The 19,066-nt window shown below is 44.9% G+C and overlaps 1 protein-coding gene across 2 annotated transcripts; it reads left to right on the forward strand.

Moving 5' to 3' along the window:
- Positions 1–5,527: 5,527 nt before the first annotated feature.
- JTB (jumping translocation breakpoint) lies at positions 5,528–15,250 on the forward strand. Of its 2 annotated transcripts, none has more exons than XM_030188417.1 (6): positions 5,528–5,616; positions 8,594–8,771; positions 11,779–11,819; positions 13,625–13,701; positions 14,121–14,200; positions 14,773–15,250. In XM_030188417.1, the coding sequence occupies exons 2-6, from the start codon at positions 8,692–8,694 to the stop codon at positions 14,927–14,929; spliced, it is 435 nt and encodes a 144-aa protein (XP_030044277.1). In that variant the 5' UTR covers positions 5,528–5,616; positions 8,594–8,691; the 3' UTR covers positions 14,930–15,250. The 2 variants fall into 2 exon arrangements, with proteins under 2 accessions (XP_030044277.1, XP_030044278.1); XM_030188418.1 differs by having other exon boundaries at positions 13,628–13,701.
- Positions 15,251–19,066: the final 3,816 nt, after the last annotated feature.

Raw genomic sequence — 19,066 nt, forward strand, 5'->3', positions numbered from 1 at the left:
TGGGCGCCCTCAACTGCTTTCTGTCACAGGGACGATCAAAGTTCCCGGGGGCGTGTCAGAAGCATAGCAAAGGTGGGACTGGGGCGTGCTTAACACATGGGTGTCCTCGGCCGATAATGAAAAAAAGAAGGGCGTCCCTGACGAACACTTGGGTGACAAGCCACATAAATGTGCCCTAAATGACCAGATGACCACCGGAGGGAATCGGGGATGACCTCCCCTTACTCCCCCAGTGGTTACTAACCCCCTCCCACCCTAAAAAAAACATTTTTAAATATTTTTTCCAGCCTCTATGCCAGCCTCAAATATCATACCCAGCTCCATGACAGCAGTATGCAGGTCCCTGGAGCAATTTTAATGGGTACTGCAGTGCACTTCAGGCAGGCGGACCCAGGCCCATTCCCCCCCACCTGTTAAACTTGTGGTGGTAAATGTGAGCCCTCCAAAACCCACCACAAACCCACTGTACCCACATCTAGGTGCCCCCTTTCACCCATAAGGGCTATGGTACTGGTGTACAGTTGTGGGGAGTGGGTTTTGGGGGGGGGGGGCTCAGCGCACAAGCTAAGGGAGCTATACTCCTGGGAGCAATTTGTGAAGTCCACTGCAGTGCCACCTAGGGTGCCCGGTTGGTGTCCTGGCATGTGAGGGGGACCAGTGCACTACGAATGCTGGCTCTTTCCACAACCAAATGGCTTGGATTTGGTCGTTTCTGAGATGAGCATCCTCCGTTTCCATTATCGCTGAAAATCGGGGATGACCATCTCTAAGGATGACCTAAATGTTGAGATTTTGGAGTCCCCGACTGTATTATCTTGTTTCGATAATATGGGTTTCCCCACTCCTTCGCCGGGATGTCCTGCGAGGACGTCCTCAGGAAAACTTGGGCCCCATTCGATTATGCCCTTCTATGACTCCCCCAATAACAGGTGCAGATCATAAGTACACATTTCCTCCATGGAAGTTTCCATACAAAAATAAAAATTTCTGATTTTCATGTTATGTCAGTAATAGCTAGGTATATCTCCACATTGTGAAATAACACAAAACCTAAAAAAAAATCTTAACATCCATGTACCAAATCTACCATAGAAGCACTGATTACTATAAACAACAAGAACCCTACTTAAGAACAAGCAACACTACAAATATTACGGAGGGCCCTAGAATACCAGTACACCTACTACTGGTAAAACAGAACAAGTGGGACTGCTAGAGACTTCTACCCAGAAATACTACATCTACGGCACAAGGGATCACAAATTTGAAATATAACAAAAGTTGAACTGGGAAACCTGAGAAGTCAAACTAGGCATGAACCACAAATACAAAGACATCCATAATGCACATGTCTCAAAGCTAACATATTCCACCAAATAAATTCAAAATAAATCACTTTTTTCTACCTTTGTTGTCTGGGTACTTCGAGTCTTATTCCCAGTTCCTGCCAGAGCCTTGTTCATGAGTTCCTGCTGGGCCTAGTATCAGAGTTCTGGCTATACCACTTTCCTGCTTTTGCCTCCCTTCGTGGGCTTTGGAGGTGATCTGTCTGCCGCAGTCAGGCCTGTGACTGTGGTCCAAGGGCTCACCACCCCAAAACACAATTAGTACAATTCTACTGTCACAAAACGCCTAACCACCTGCCTGAGGTTACCCTGTGGCCACTTAGAGGGTCTATACCCAGCACAGCTCAGGTCCACCTGCACCTGCCACTTGTGCTGTACACTAGCGCCCTCCTACTGACTGGGTCACAACCACCCCTGGGCGAGTCTCCTACTCTCAAATTATCCCCAGTGATTTCTAGGTTACTGGAGGCCACACTCCCAGTGGTCCCACTGTTCCCAGAAAGCACTCGCAGACCCAACACACAAACCACCAGGATTCTTTATCAGTCCAGACAGGCAGGTTGAACAAACAAATGTGTTCATTCTCAGAACTTGAACAGTGGACAGAAAATGTGCGATCAGCAAACAATAACAGGTAACTGAAAATATGGATCAATTATAACACGAACTAAACATTTGTATACTGTCTAAACAGTACCTGGGAAGATCAGGACATATTACTGTTCACAGAGCCTCAGCAAAGAGATCTGTCTCTCTTTTCTCTCTGGCTAAGACTGGAGCAAAATCCAGTACTACAGGGTAATTTCAAACTCCAAGACGATCATAGCCCTGAACAACATTCAAAAAAAGCTGGTTGTATCACTACAGGCATTTCCTTTATCTGTGTTAACCAATGAAGGGAAAGGTCAGTTCTTTGTAACAGCTTAACACATAACATGCTCCACCTGTTGGCCAAACTAGAGAAATGCACTTCAAGAATGAATAAAGGCAATTCTATAGGCTTAAAACACACTTCTGTCACATCTACCCTCTGTACTTAACATCCTCATCTCCTTGTGAACCTACATGGTTCAACCATTCCAAGTATCTCACCTCCCTCTCCCTTCCCTTCCACCCCTATGGTCCAGCAATTCCCTGTCTCCTCCCCCCTTCCTCATGGTCCAGCACCTCTCTCCCCTCTACCCCTATGGTCCATTAACTTCCTGTTCCTTCTCTCCCTCTTCACCTTTATAGTTCAGCAACTCCCTGTCTCCTCTCTTTCCCTCCTTCCCTTTATGGTCCAGCAATTCCCTGTCCCCTCTCTCTTTCCCTCCACCCCCTATGCTGCACAACTCCATATCCCCAATGGTCTACCATTTTCCTCCTCTCTCCCTGGTTCCCTCACCCATAGCCTGGCCTCTCTCCTATCCCCCGATCTCTGCAGATCCAGCACCTGTCTCCTTCCCTCCCCATGGGTTCAGCACATCTTCATTCTCCCCAATGAGTCTAGGACCTTTCCCTCTTCTTTCCTAACCCCCCATCCTCGAGTCCAGAACTTCTGCGCCTTCCCTCAGTGCCCCCTGTGAGTCCAGCAATTCTTCCTCTTGTTCCCTCAGCCCCCCATCAGTCCAACACCTCTCCCTTTTTATCCCTCATTGCCCCCTATCCTGTGAGTCCAGCACCTCTTTCTCTCTATTCCTCAGCCACTTCCTGAATCCAGCACCCCTCCCACCTACAGCAGGTCAGGCTAGTGAGGCCTGGGTAACTTCTTGGCCCCCTAGATCCAAATCCCTGTAACGAGGGTTCCCTAAGTGACTGTTAGACCCCCTCCAATCCTGTGAAACTCATCTATAATGCACAACTGTCAGCTCCACGGTAAGTATAATATTTGCCCTTGAGGTAGAAATTTAGGTTCTATGTATTCTTAATCCTGGAGGTGAGGATCTGCTCCCTGTGGCCTGTATTTGCCCCTGGTGCTGGGAATTTGAACCTTGTGGGTTTTTCTTGTCCCTGGTGAGCATGGGCCATACCTGGGTGTTCAAATGGTGCCGACTGGAAGGCTGGGGCCGAGGTGAGGCAAGGCAGCAGCTGAGAATGGGGTGGAATGGGGGTAACAGGATTTCACTCATGTCTTGGTTTGTGTTTGAGCTGGGAGGTGCCAGATGGGAATATATATTCTTTCAAAATCAATACAAATAGAAGCTAAATTGCAAAAAAAAAAAAAAAAATAGAAGGAAAAAGCCTCAAAGAGCTCCAGGCCCTACGAACCTTTGGAGCTGAAACACTTCATCATAGGCATAAAAAAACTTCCACTCAGTCTTTTATTAATTATTCACCTTTAAACTGTAAGCAAAAATGTTTTTGACTTAGTTGTGTAATAGCAGGGTGGATACTATAAGCCTTTTAGAAAAACTCTCCTCACTAAATCCAAGACCAATGGTGGTCAGCATTTAACTTAGCTACTTCTCCAGAGCTATTGTAAATCATTGATCCTGAAGCCGTTAAGTGAGACGCTGGCCACCATTTACTGAGAAGAGTTTTTGAAAAAGGCTTATGGGCATGAGATGGAATTTTTGATGGATTGGGACACGCTGAAAGAAGGACTTTTCAAAAAAATGCTAACGGACAAGTTATATGCTCCAGACTCACAGCAGTTAGAATGTGGTGCCAAATTTAGAAATATTGGAAGAGAGAGAGAGAGATTAATTCTAAATGTATGAAAAATATCAGATCCAGGTCACAGATGCCTATTCAGAAGCAGTTTAGCCAGGGCAAAGTTAGCAACACATAGGTAAGTCTAGTGTTCTAATATGAGAATTAGTTAAGCCACATTGAGCCTGCCATGAGTGGGAAAGCGTGGGGTACAAATAAAGAAAAAAAAGAGGTGTGATCGGGTGAAACTTGGGAGGTATAGATTTCGGTGAACAAATTTTCCTCCGACTCAGGCAAACGGAAGGTATAAAGGGGTGAGTGTGATTGGTAAAGGGGTTTATCCAGTAGTGAAGACCCTTTAAGCAGATGGACCAATAAGTACCAGTGTAAAAGTTTATTTTTGACACTTCCGCCATATCACTTCCATTCCATGGTTCTGTGGGAGGAGCTTATTAGGACCACACCCTATGGACCATTTTTGGCCTATGGTGCTCATCCATGTCTTTATTTATTTTTGTACTTATTAGGATTTATTTAATGCCTTTGAAATGATTCAGTCAAGGCAGTATACAGTAGAAATAAGTCAAACCTAACCTACAGACAATTACAGCAGTAAAAATATTCAAGTAACAATACAAAGTATGGCATAGTATACTATTTACAATGTCAACACAATATAAAACATTTCCATAGACAGGGTAGGGTATGTTGTTCATTTAGGCTTGATTATTATATTGCTAGTGGCTAAGGTCTGCATTGCACAAAAATGGAAAAGTTCTCTCTTACCCTCCCAACACTTTTGGCTGGGTAGCTGGAATGGAAAGGCTGGTTTGGCAACAAAAGCATCAGCCTTGGAGAGAGACTCACTTTTGGTCTTCTCCATCGACGTACTTGACTTAATTTGTTTGGATAGTTGGATCCTGACTCCATTTATTATGCATATTCTTATAGAAATAGCTTAATGGTTAGAGATAACACTTCCCTCTCTGGTCTACTGGAAACTCTGTCTGGGATTTGGCTCTTTTTGTCATTGTTCATCTTTTCATGATCTCATTGCTGGTTCCTTTATGACAATGTTTGCTTTTATATTGCTGGACTTGTGTATATGTTATTAGAAGGCTAATTGATTCCTGTATCAATATTCTGCTGTACTGCTCATTTCTTTCTTATGCTTCTAAAAATAAAAATGATTTGAAATTTAAAAAGAAAAAGGCTTCTGTTATCCCCACTGCAATGGCCCATTTCTATTGTTTTGCATTCCCTCTGGTAGGGGGGTGAGGGAGGGGGAAGAGGATGTTTGGGGAGTTTTCAAGGGAGGTTCTATTGAAAATGGAATTTGTTGTCAGTGCTTGCTTTGTTATTTGGCAATTATGTCTATAAAAAGTCCCCACCCCTCCCCCTCCATAGCTTTGCTCTGACCAACATGTCGGCTGCGAGGGGGAGCGACGTGGGAGGTGGCTTCAACTTGTTGACGTCAGGCCTATCCTCGCCTGCCATTACGTCCCTCTGACGTGCGCTGCCCCTCCCTCCGCGGAAACAGGAAGTTGAGTCAGAGGGGGCGGGCCGAGTAGGTGGTAAAGGAGGCACCGGAAGCTCTTGGACCTTCTCGAGGTGGGGAACAAGCCGGCTTAGCTGGGAGGTAGGTCTGGGCTTCGTTTGCTGCGAAGTAACAGAGCGGCCAGGCGGGGCTTTGAACTCACACCCCACATTTCCCAGAATTCATCAGGATGAGCCACTGGGAAAGTCAGGACTGGCCTAGAATCTCCTTCTGGGATCTGGGTAACTTCCCAGGGGTGGGGGTGGGGTGAGGAGAGGACAGGGGGGGGGGGTCTGGGGGGTCCATTGGACACTTGACAGCCCTGGATATGTGTTCATGCGCCCTCATGATGAAACCTAAAAGTGTGCATATCATTTGCATACTATTAGGTGCAGGTTACCCTCCCCCCCCCCCCCCATGCCTTTGGTTAGGGTTATGGCTTCTTCAGGGGATAAACAATTGCTTCACACCGTGAATTGCAGCAAGATCCCTCAATGCACAAGTACAGTACTGGGAAATAGGCAGTATCTACGTTAACTAGCCGTTAAGCCCGTAAAAACGGGCCAGTATTGCAGCCCTCCTCTCTGCCCTGGCCTCACCCCGTCCACCGATCCCCCCCCCCCCCCATGTCCAGCAACCCTCCTCTGTGCCCTGCTCTCACCCCAAGGCCAGCAACCATGGCCTCTCCCCCTTGCCCTCCCCCCATGTCCAGCTACCCTCATCGCTGCTGCTCCCTCCCCCCTCCGCGCCGGGCCCCCTGCCTGCAGCGCTTCCACACGGAGGTGAGAGGCACTGTCAGTGCAGGGGCCCGATATGGAGGGGGACAAGAGCGGGGATGGGGGGGGGAGGGTGGAGGTTGTTTCACGCGATGTTCCTTTCCAGGCAGCGTCTGACAATTCGACTCCGTTTCCCTCTCTGTTCCGCCCTCTGACGTCATGACGCGAGGGCGGGACAGAGAGGGAAGTCTGTACTGCGCATTTGCAAGTGAGTACGGTCACTTGCCGTTTATATGTTTGATAGAGCAGTGCAGCAGTTTAGAAACTTCTGTTATATTCCTTGCCTCAATGTAAACTGCTTACAAGTCGAGTACCATATGTGGGTATGGACATTTGACATTTTTAGGGGAAAGTTTGAGGAAGTATTTTGTGTTGTGAAGCTTTGAGAGTTTTTTTGACCAGTGATTACAATAGAAGCAGCAGTATAAGCTACAAAGTTGTGAGTACTGTGTGCTCGTCCTGCTGAGGTCTTTTTTTCTCCTCCCAACGGAAAATAAAACATAAAAAATTCTTGCAGTGTTTCAGGGCTATTCCATTATGTGGATACAAATGCAACAAATAAATAAAATTTTCATAGTGTTTTTGAATAGACGGGACACCTGCCTCAAGATGGAATATCATATCTTTGTCTAAATATTAAATTGTAAGAACTGCCTATCTTTGACCAGGTTTTGAGAGTTATCTTCTCTCCATCAGGTCAGTGAAGAAAGTACAGTTACACTGGGTTTAAATAGTACAAACTCATTAAGGTTTTAGGTTGTCTGTTTGTTAGTACAGCTCAGTGAAAGGGGCAGAGGGAGATAGGCAGTGATGCTTTATCCATCAAAAGCCCTATATCTGATAAAGGCAGAGACAGTGAATCCTTTTTACATCCATCTCAAAGTGGTTGATCATAACTAATTGTGAAAATTTTCCAGCCTGAAGTTTCCTTTAATGCCGTTAAGGTAGTGGTTCCTATACCTGGTCCTGGAGGCACGCCAATCAGTCAGGTTTTTGGGATACCCACAATGAGTATTCGTGAGAGATTTGTATGTACTGCCTCCGCTACATGCAAATCTCTCATGAATATTCATTGTTGATATGCTGAAAACCTGACTGGCTGGGGTGCCTCCAGGACCAGATTTGGGAGCCACTGCGTTAATGGCATGATGTAGAGAGGATAACTCTCAAAACCTTGTCAAAAGTACTTTGTTGGTCTGATGTTGCTTTTAAATTTTCCACCTTTCAACTTCATTTCTTGTCCCCTGGTTATTCAGTTTTCTTGCTTTTTGGAAAAGGTCCATTTGTTCATTAAAACTCTGATATCTCTCCATCATGTATGTTTTTATTTATATACTGCTAAAACCTGATTCCTCATTTGGTGTGATTTACAATAAAAAAAATTAAAATACAAAGTAAGTACATCACATCAATATCAATGTAATACAACCCAGTCAAGCTGTCCAACTTGACGTATGGTTAGAATGGAAGCCTTAAAAACCATCTGTCATGACCTATCTGTGACTGCTTCTGCGACCTGTTCCAGGAATGTCAGTGATCGGTTTATGCTCGTTCCTTAGTTCAGCCAGGAGCTCACTCCATAGAGTAAGTACAGCCACAGAAACCTCCCTCAGCTGCCACTGCTTGACTTGACTTTGTATTGTACCGGGCACCACAGCTTTTCCATCTTCAAACCCTTAAGTGTCAACCATTCAAACTGTTTCCGCTTCTGAATTGGCAGCCAGTGTAACTGTTTAAAACATCACTCACACTCTCTCTTCCTCCCCAACAGCAATGGCCACTGTGGTCTTCTCTTGTGTGCCAACAAGACGTGTAGTTTTAGGTCTGCCACATGTGGGTGTTCCCAGGGACATGATTTGGCTGGAGTAGAGGCAGAATTGTGATGTCTTTGCATACTTGTACATGTTTAAGCCTGTGTTGGAATAGATGTAGTGTGTGTTGGCATTTAGGGAGAGAGAAATGGGACTTGATATACTGCCTTTCATGTTTTGTTTTGTTTTTTTGCAACTACATTCAGAGCTGTTTACATAGTATATACAGGTACTTGTTTGTACCTGGGGCAATGGAGGGTTAAGTGACTTCCCCAGAGTCACAAGGAGCTGCAGTGGGAATTGAACCCAGATTTCCAGGATCAAAGTCCACTGCACTAACCACTAGGCTTCTCCTCCACTACAGGGGCTGGTTCTGGGAGCCTGTTTCATAAAAGCATGGCTGTGCTATATTGCCTTTTGGGACGTCTCACCATGATGGCTTTCTCATTGAATCCTGCTTCACACATTTTTTTTTCTCTTTTCTCTGCATAGCACTGCCTCCCTCTGAGAAAGATTCTTAGTATGGAAAACCAGTGATTGGTGGCTGAGGTTGGAGAAAGCAGGAGGAAAGCATTTCCTGGCTCCGAGGGATGAAGCTGCTCTTTGCCATGTTCCCCTCGGTTCTGGAATACACAGTACTGTGTGTAATGGTGCTTTATATGAGATTGGAGTAAGTATGGACAAGAAGTTTTGCTATTCAAAAATTAGTCCAGCAAGGTCTTTATACGGGTCCTGGATAAGACAGAATGGCAGTGAGGTAGCAAGTGGAGTGGGTAATCTGTGCCTCGTGTCCTCTTGTAACTGGTTTGATAGGTAAAGACCAAAATGTCCTTCAGTCCACCACCAGCAATTTTTTTGCCCCTTTGGAGAGTCGGGTTCCATATGGGAATTTGCACAAGAGCAGAGCTTTTTGCTATGGGTCCCTCACCTCCCTTGTCTACTTTTACTAGGCTAACTGAGTGCCTCGTGGACCTGCTCTTATCTGAAAACAGCATATGGGGGAGGTGGCTCAGGGTCCTCTTGTTTTATTCATACACAGTTGTTTCCTCTTCGGGTCACCTTCAGTATTTAATGCTCTATTTTTCTGCGTTGTGTGATAGATACTTTAAACTGTACAGTCTTCCCTGAGATCTTCTGAATTGTCTCGTTCGGGGGAAATTCATGCCATGCAAGCGAGAGCAGGAACTAGTGAGGAAGAAGTGAACAAATTAACTGTAGACAAATGATTTCGGAGAAATGCAAAATACCAGCAGAAGCTGAAGAAATAGGCAGTGGGAATATAGTGAAAATGCTAGTGGTTAGTGCAGTGGACTCTGATTCTGGGGAACTGAGTTCGATTCCCACTGCAGCTCCTTGTGACTCTGGGCAAGTCACTTAACCCTCCATTGCCCCTGGTACAAAATAAGTACCTGAATATATGTAAACCGCTTTGAACGTAGTTGCAAAAACCTCAGAGAGGCAGTAGATCAAGTCCCATTCCCTTTCCCCCTTTCCCTTCCTTCCCAGACACCAGATCCAAACTCTTATTACATTCTGCTGACACTGGGACAGAGGAAAGTACTTGCAAATACTACATAAACTGCTTCGGTTGTACCACAGGAAAGCATAATATCAAATGCATATCTTTACCTTATGTTCACTGTCTCCTCTGCATTCAGACTTGATAACTTTCAAGTTATAGTGGCTTATTTTACTGTAATAAGAGCATCCAAGCTCAGAGCCACAGAATAGCAGGGTTCAGTCCCAAGAGACACCTGAAACTTAGAAAACAGTCAAGGTTATTTGTTTCTTTACTAGTTATTACTACTTAATTTTCCCATTCATGAAAATGTTTAAATTGCTCTAGGTTTTAGCAGATGCCTTCAAATTGACTAATTATCAGTGGCTGTCAATCTAGAGAGGGACTTCCAAGCTTCTGCTCCTTTCTTTGTAAATAGTAGAACAAGAGCAGAAGTGTGTTAACAGGAGGGACTTGCAAATTAGTAATCAGTTACAGAAAACATACTCATGATTCTTATAAAATCAAACATGTAATAGAACATAACAGAGAACAGCTAAAAACACGTGATGCCCATATTTCAGCATATTGCCTGTATCGGGGGATCATAACGTCAGGTGTAATGTAGGTAAATCAAATACATATAAAAAACAAAGGAGGGGAATTGCAACTCAGATAAAAGGCTGCGAGAGTGTGGCTATCGGATAATCATGCGTGCCTATATGTCAGGGCAACGGTTGTCACATGTAGGCCTCCCGCAAGGAGCGACTTATGTTAAATGCAGTCAAACACCACATACATTGTTCCATGCATTTTGGGCATGTCCAGGGGTAAAGGCCTTCTGGGCACGGGTTGGGAGATTCTTGTCCCGGATACTAGGATCATCAGTAACAGGATCACTTTGTATTGGGCACGAAAAGGGCCTTCAGGACACATTCAGTGGGGGCACGCACTTTATGCCGTAAGCTGAGCTTGGTGGCTCGGAAGACTGTTCTGCAGTATTGGATGGCTCCGGAGCCGCCGGCTTACCGGCACTAGAGAAATCAGGTACACCTTTTAGCAACATGGGAGGCACGGGGCTCCCCGAAGAGATATGTGCATTTCAAGCAGATATGGGACCCTTATTTGGAGGCTTTAAGCCCTAGAGGACGTAGCTTACTTCAATTGGCATAATGCAACACCCTAGCTTAAAGGTTAAGGACAGCCCTGTTAACAGACAGCAGGGGGGAGGGATCTCCCCAGGCTATCAGAACACAAGCCCGGAGGGGGATAGGTGAGGGAGGGACAGGGGGAGGGGAAGGGGAAGGGAAGGGGGGTGAAGGGTCAAACCATCAGATGATATCACTGGAAAGAACAGGGGAGGGAGGTGGGGGTGAGGAGGGTGAAAAGAAAACAATGTTAGATTATGATAATGAACACAGATGACAACTGCTTTTGTAGATTCATTTGTGAAAACTTTATTTCTGTATTGGTTTATCAGTAAAAATGTTGAAACAGAAAAAACCAAAACTGTCCAGAAAATAATGATGAGAATAAGAGAATGCGCCTAGTAGAACAAGAAAAGGGACCCCTTCATCTAAGGGTATAAGGGCATATCGAACCTGGTAAAATGTTAAATGTAAAGTCTGTACAAAGAGAAAAAGACTTGTTCCCGAGGGCAGTGAAGTAATCGGTTACGATGCACCATGGCAAGGCTCCAAACGTTTGGCTAGTGAGGGATGATAACTGCTCGGCCCAGTTAACTAAAGCAGAGCTGTGCTGCCGAGCAGAAATCGATGCACCACTAAGAGCCAGCATCAACTTGTAGCCGATTTATCAAATCCAGCTGCCGGTATTTAAAGGGGGATTTTTAATTCATTTTCTGTTTAGTTTTTCCTTTTTCTGACCACTTTGCCCTTGTTGGATTTTAAGGCAGGGAGGAGTTACTTTAATTTAAATAAAAGGGAGGAGTTACTTTAATTTAAATAAAAGGGAGGAGTTACTTTAATGTTGATAAAGTTTGTTTCTCATCATCTGTTTGAATGTTTGATCTTTGTTGGCTGTGGTTACTATGCTTTGTTAATAAAAAAGTTAAACTCTAAAATGCCAGGGTTTCCACAGTGCAGAGGTGAGCGACAGTGAGAAACAGGCCATATTCTGCAGTAACCCATAAGTGAATTTGTGTGTCATTTCTTTACAGGTTTGCCGGGGGTTTAATGTCGGATGACAAGACGCAGCCGGGTGAGAGAATGCAGCGACTGACCTGTTCTCAGACTGGCAGACTTCTGATCTTTGGGGATCACTTAGATGTTGTGTTGTAGGGGTGGGCAGTAGCCTTGTCTCTAGCACATCTCCTTTGGGGCAGGGGGAGAAGCACAGTTTCTCAAGATTAGAATGATCTCTCGATTGATGAATCATCTGTTGAGAATTTTCATGTGATGCAAAATTTGGAAATGCTGTATATGGACTGTTGTAATGCTTTCTTCTGTGGATTGCCTCAATCTTCTTTGAAGGCTCTGCAAGTTTCCCAAAATCCTGCTGCTCGTATTACTATTGGTGGATCTAGGATGAACCATATTATTCTGTTTTTAAAACTTAATTGGTTTCCTATTTGGCGAATTCAGTTTAAAATTTACATTGCATAATGATGCATTTTTGAACATTACGGTGTCTCTGAGCTTATCGGTCATTTAAATCTGGAACATTTCAGGGTCAATGTTTATCAGAAGTCCCTTCGTTTCACCAAGTTAGTGATGAAGATCAAGTATGAATGTTTTTTTTTAATGGCAGGTCCAACTGCGTGGAATAATCTTCCCACTATTCCAGAACTTGTGAAATAATTGTCCATCAACCAGCTAGTGGAGATAGAAAACACAGAACTGAACTGATACATGTATTTGAAACCAGATTGTCCAGCTGTTCAGTATTTTCTATCTCCAGCAGGTGGAATGGACTTGCTGTTCAGCTTCTGGTTCTGAGCGTTCCCAGTTGAGCTTTGCAGGTGACTGGTTTGCGCAGTCCTATCTGGAGGTCTTTAGGTCACTGTCTGTGATGTGAGGACCCCGCCTCCCCCCTGTCTTTTCAATTTTGTGAGCACAATAACCTTAAATAAAAAAAAATTTACATTCAGTTCTCAAGATTGCATCTGGGTTTTTGCCCTAGGAAGGAGGTTCTGGGTCACTTCGGAGAGTTGCTCTTCTTCAGCTTCACGTGGGGAGGGGGGGGGGGGTACCAACAGTGGTAAGTCCGGCTGTCTGAAATAGAACCATGCTAAGGGCTTCACTTGAGAGATGCAGGGGGACTGCCTAGCCGCTTGCAAGCCACTTTGGTTGTGTGGCAGCAGTAGTAGGGGAAATAACAGTTCCCGTGGAGATGGTAAAGTGGTGTCCGCTGTGGAGCCCTCCGTGCATTGTCTGTCTCCACCTGTTGGTTGATGGACTTAACTATCCCCCAAGTCCTGGAATAGTGGGAAAGTTAATGGAAAGAAAGTTATCAGGTAAGCCCTAATTTCTCCTTCGAGTCAATGCAGATGAACTCTGTACTTTATTTTAGGAAACATCTTAAGGCTTTTTTTTAGTTTCAACCAACTTTTGCTTGATATTTTTTCACAATATTGTGGCATTAGGCTTAATGAATGAAAAATTGCCGGTTTGATATTTCAAAATGCATATAACATTTTGTAATGTCAGGTTTTTTTTTGTATGTAAGATTGTAACCTGCTCAGATTTCCTTAATAATTTTTGAAAATAAATGAAGCCACAAGGAAAGCCTGTTAGAATTTCTGTGGCTATCCTGAAAACCTGACTGGCTGGGGTTGAGAAGCCTTGCCCTAGAGGAAAAGGAAGCTGAGCAGAAAGCCTCAAGGGTATTGTGCACATTGGTTAGCCTGGGGGTTTCAATACACTGCAGAATAGTGAGCCCACTCTAAAGGATATAGGACGCAGCCTTTTCATTGGATTAACTTACTACGTTTGTACTACTGAATGGAATCGCTTCTTTAGTCTTTCTGCACACTGACATTTAACCTCTTCCTTTGCAAAGTGTAGTGCTGGGAACGCCGTGCTGGCATGTGGAGGAGTTTGTGGTTTCCAAGGAGTGTACTTTGTGTACCTCGTTTGAGACTGTGAGTACTGCCTGTCTACCTACATTTCTGCTTCCAAATACGTAGAAACCTGACCTTGTAGCTGAAGCTATGAATTTCTGCCCTGCCATGACGATCTTTCTGCAGAGCTGTGAAGTGTCAATAATCAATTGGGAAAGGGAGAGAGTCAGTTGTTATGCTGACGTTATCAGAAGCCAGAAAAGCTGAGATGCAACCTTCTGTCACCATTGTTACTGATACCGTAAATCGCCATGAAGGCATCTGCATATAATATCTGAACTGCTTTGGTTGTACCATAGAAAGGAGGTACATCAAATCCGTGACCCCTGGAGACAGACGCACACAATTAGTGAAAGCTACTTATGAAGAGAGAAAGTGGCCCCTGGGTTTTGGGAAGTCTTCTCCGTGTCTTAATTGCTTCTCTTCTCTTGTGTCTGCAGAAGACAATAGAAAAATGCAGCACCTCAGGCTTCATTGAGAAAATCAACTGTGTTCAATCAAACAAAGAAGAAACCAGGAGGTGAGTGGGAAGGCCGTGACCATGGCATAGCCCCAGTCCCTGAAGCATTTGTCACTTCCACTACCTTGCTTCTGTTTGCAGGGGCTGGAATTGGAAGATGAGGGGCCCTGAACCTTTGTGAGGGTGGGAGAGAGGGCAGTTTGCTTTCTCTGAGGTGGGTGGAAGAGATGTGTAGAGGGTCCTTGTGTGTATAGCGGAGTGTTCTGCATGGAGGCTGCATGAATTTGTGATGCCTTCAGTGCACTGCAGTGTCTGTTAAATCCTTGGCTGTTTGGATGCCTGCAGTGCAGCGAAAGTGTTTTTATGAGGGTAAATAAAAACAGGAAAGAAATGTTTGTGACAGCTGCTCTGTAGGTTCATCTGTGTCCAGATAACCCCATTAGTTACTTGTGGTCTGAACTGGCCACTGTTGGAAACAGGATACTGGGCTCGACGGGGCCTTGGTCTGATCCAGTAGGGCAGCTCTTTTCAGGGTTTCTGCTGTGCTCCAGTTTCACCTTCCATAGCATGGGTGAGGAAACTGAGGAGACCCAGCTGTCTAATTCGTTTTGTTTTTCTGGTTTACACTGCAGCTGCCACTCTGCCTTGATGGAGAAACATGCCTTCTGGAATTTCGTGGGGGCTATGATCGGCGCCTCCTTTCTCTTTGCGCTAGTGGTGGTGTTTCGGCAGCGGACACTGGACAGACGAGCTTTGGAGAAAGTGCGTAAGCAGATTGAGTCCATTTAGTCGTGGCCCTGTGTCTGGATGGAGAAAGATGCACAGCTTTGCCTGGTCATTTTCCTATGTGAAACCAGACCTACGACATGAGGGAGGGACTGCCTCTGTTCACAGCGCACCATGCTTTGACTCATGGGTTGGAAAACAGATTACCAGTGTCCTGCTGGAGGTGTCGACTGCTTTCTGCTAATAACACTGATCTGATCCCACCGATGGGAGTGTACTTGGCATATTCTCGATGTCCTGTGCTCCTGTCTTCTGCATCACAGCTCTCTTCTGCTGTCGGCTATTCCAGCTCTGAGGCATGTGCAATAAATGTTGGTAACTGAATGTAAAGAGCCTGATACTTGTATCAGGGAGTCTTACGTGCTTCTGTCTTTTAGTGTATCTGTTAACCTGCGAGATGCTGCAGTTGGCCTGAAATAGCTGGCCTGTGACCCTCTTGTCCTCTGCATCAGACTGCTGTAGCCCCTCTTTCTTCATGTACATCTGCTCTGGAGGGAGTCTGAAAGCATCAGCAATGAGTCAAAGTTAGACACAGAAGCCCAGGAATCGAAGTCTGACACTGACTCAGTGCAAGCAGGTTGCTCTCTGTTTGTCTAGGATCAGAGGCAGTGAGGCAGGACTGCGTTCATGTGGTCTGACAGGCGGATTAATCCTACAGCAGCATTGGTAATTGAGGCCCATATGCTGTGGGATCACTCAGAAAAAAAATGTGCTCCACGCAGGTTCCTGGAATAGCCTAGTGGTCAGTGCGGTGTAGAGGAGACCCAGGCCCATAATCCACTCTTACACTTGTGGTGGAAGGTGTCAGCCCCTCCCCCCCCCAACAAAACCCCCCAAAATCTACTGTACCCACATATAGGTGACGGTGTACGGTAGGTTTTTCGTGAGTTTTGAAGGGCTCACCATAAAATATAAAGGGGTAACGATGAGATGTGTACCTGGGAAGTCCACTGCTCCGCTGGGATGGCTGTGTGGCCAGTCTACTAGGAAAACTGGTTCCTCCTCTGTCCCAGTGGCCTGAATTTGTGTGTTTTTCACTTGGATGATCACCTTTTTTTCTTTTAATGTTCCAAAATGAAAGATGTACTAAGCAACTACTACTATGTAGCATTTTTATAGCGCTACAAGGCGTACGCAGCGCTGCACAAACATAGAAGAAAGACAGTCCCTGCTCAAAGAGCTTACAATCTAATTGATTTGATTGGCTTACTTTATTTTTTGTCTGTTAATGTGTACAGGAAGGAAGAGAGGAGGGTAGGTGGAGGCGAGTGGTTACAAGTGGTTACGAGTCAAAAGCAATGTTAAAGAAGTGGGCTTTCAGTCTAGATTTAAAGGTGGCCAAAGATGGGGCAAGACGTAGGGGCTCAGGAAGTTTATTCCAGACGTAGGGTGCAGCGAGACAGAAGGCGCGAAGCACAACTACTACTACTTAACATTTCTAAAGCGCTACTAGGGTTACACAGCGCTGTACAGTTTAACAAGGAAGGACAGTCCCTGCTCAAAGGAGCTTACAATCTAAAGGACGAAATGTCAAGTTGGGGCAGTCTAGATTTCCTGAATAGAGGTATGGTGGTTAGGTGCTGAAGGCGACATTGAAGAGGTGGGCTTTGAGCAAGGATTTGAAGATAGGCAGGGAGGGGGCCTGGCGAATGGGCTCAGGGAGTTTATTCCAAGCATGGGGTGAGGCGAGGCAGAAAGGGCAGAGCCTGGAGTAGGCGGTGGTGGAGAAGGGTGCCGAGAGGAGGGATTTGTCTTGAGAGCGGAGGTTACGGGTAGGAACATAAGGGGAGATGAGGGTAGAGAGGTAAGGAGGGGCTGCAGATCGAGACCAACTAGCTCAGGAAATGACCATTTTTAAAGGAAAAAAATATATACTTTTTTCTGGGTTAAAAAAGTCATTTTTAGTACTAGCAAAACATCCAAAGTCTGGTTTAGACGACATATTGAAAATGCCCCTCCATGTGTTTCACCTAGAAACAGATAAAAATGAAGGCAGACAAAGAGCTTATGGTCTGTGCAGTCTGCCCTTCCATCCATACTGTGGCTGTTCTTCATATTTTTATGGTATGATGTTCTGTGGCTTTGTATTTTGTTTTGTTATGTCTTACTGATGGCTGCTGATTGTTTTGTACTAAGCACATCACATCACTTGGGACAGATTTCGCCTGAAAAGGTGATAACACATTTTAAAATAAACTCTGAGGAACCATCGCCCTGTTACCTTTATCATCACTTTCTCTTTATTTTATTTGTTTATTTTTGTCATCTTTATATCACCAGATGTATTTACAATTGGCTTAATGTAGTAGGTTTAACACAGAATCAAAATCGTGTGCCGTAAGACATTGTCTTGGTTGAGGAGCTGGTTCCCCTCATCCGTGCTGTTGACAGGCACTTCAGCCATAAGACACCAAACCTAATCCATCTTATTCCTAGATGGCAGCCTTTTCTCACAAAACAGTCCTCGTTGGTGGAGCAGTGCAATGAAGGAAAAGAAAAGCCACATTTTTAAAAATGGGAAATCTTTTTATTAGCAAGTACAAGGCAAGACTAGACCACTACGTACTGCAGTGAACAACTGAAATAACTTCTCACAATTGAAAAGTTTGGTACAGACTTCTGCAATGCATTGTCATTTTTCCAAGAATTATCACTAGAAATAAAATAAGATGATACCTTTTTTATTGGCCATAACCTAATACATTTCTTGATTAGCTTTGGAAGGTTGCCCTTCTTCGTCAACCTTCGAAAGCTAATCAAGAAATGTATTATGTCCAGTAAAAAAGGTATCATTTATTTTCTTTTCCATGTTTTTTTTTTGTTTTATTTCTATTGATTACCTTTAAAAGTGGACTAACACGGCTACCACACCTCCTCTATCCAAGAATTATGAAATACCTCCCCCCATCTGAAAAAAAGGAACATATTATGTAGGAAACCTTCCATTCCTTAGCATCCCTCCGGACCGGACCAGGATTGGACTCTTGGGTTGTGCTCGCCTACCAGCAGGTGGAGACTGAGAAGAACTTGTGACTCTGGAGAGCCAATAAGAGCCCTGGTCATGTGACCGTAGCCTCAGTATTTTCTCAGTCTCCCAGCAGGTAGGAAGTGAGCCCAATAGTCTCTCTCTTTATCTTTCTCTTTTAGAGGTTAATAATAAGAACAACAATGCTACCTCTTCTTCTGTGCCTAGGAATTCTCTGTTAGAAGCTGGTCAGGTAGAGATTTCTTTTCCTTTCTTTCTTTTACAGCCTCTGGGGGTGTTAAACTCGGGGTGCCCCCGGGTCCCTCCCCCCTTCCTCCCCATCTCCCATACGTAGCTGGGAAGGGCTACCCATTCTCGCCAAGAGCCCTCCGAGGGAGGGATTGTATCTATCTCATACCAAGAAAAAGGTTTTTCTCTGGTTAGGAGAGAACTTTTGCATCTTAGGCTTCCATCGTCAAGAGTGAGTGTAATTTATTCCACCAAAGCCAGAAGGAGGGTGGAATATCCTGATCCAGTGCTGTAAAATGCATTTCTTCCTCACTATAGCAGCTGTATTAAAAAAACAAGACCAGCGGCTTGGATCCCACTGACCTGCTGCTTTCCCTAAACTGACATGCAAAGGGGACTAGGGATGGAGCAACAGACGCTGTGTATAGCGGATGATGGTAGAGCAGTAACTCCTTATTGGGCTGCAACTCTATAGCGTATGTATTAATATATTTTCAGTTGTCTTACGTTTAAGACTTAGGTCGGACATAGACCGCCTTGTGTGTCTGAATTTGAGAAGTATGCCCCAGTGGAGAACCCTACATTGGCATTCACCTAAAGGCGTGGGATACTGGTAATCAGAGCGTAAAGCTCTGATTTGTTCGCTGTTAAGCCTACATCGCTACATTTTTGGATTAAGTCATTATAATCTCTAGGGAAGTGGAGGAATAGCCTAATGGTCAATGCAGTGGGCTGAGAACTAGGGCAACTGAGCTCAATTACCACTGCAGCTCCTTGTGGCCCCGGGCAATCCCCTAACTCTCCATTGCCCCAGGTACAAAACTTAGATTGTGAGCCCACTAGGGACAGAGAACATACTTGGTTGTACCACTGAAAGAGAGCATATCGAATGCATTGCCCTTACCCAAAATGATAGAGGATCTTAT

The sequence above is a fragment of the Microcaecilia unicolor genome, chromosome 14, assembly GCF_901765095.1.
Source record: "Microcaecilia unicolor chromosome 14, aMicUni1.1, whole genome shotgun sequence".
NCBI classification, from domain to species: Eukaryota; Metazoa; Chordata; class Amphibia; order Gymnophiona; family Siphonopidae; genus Microcaecilia; species Microcaecilia unicolor.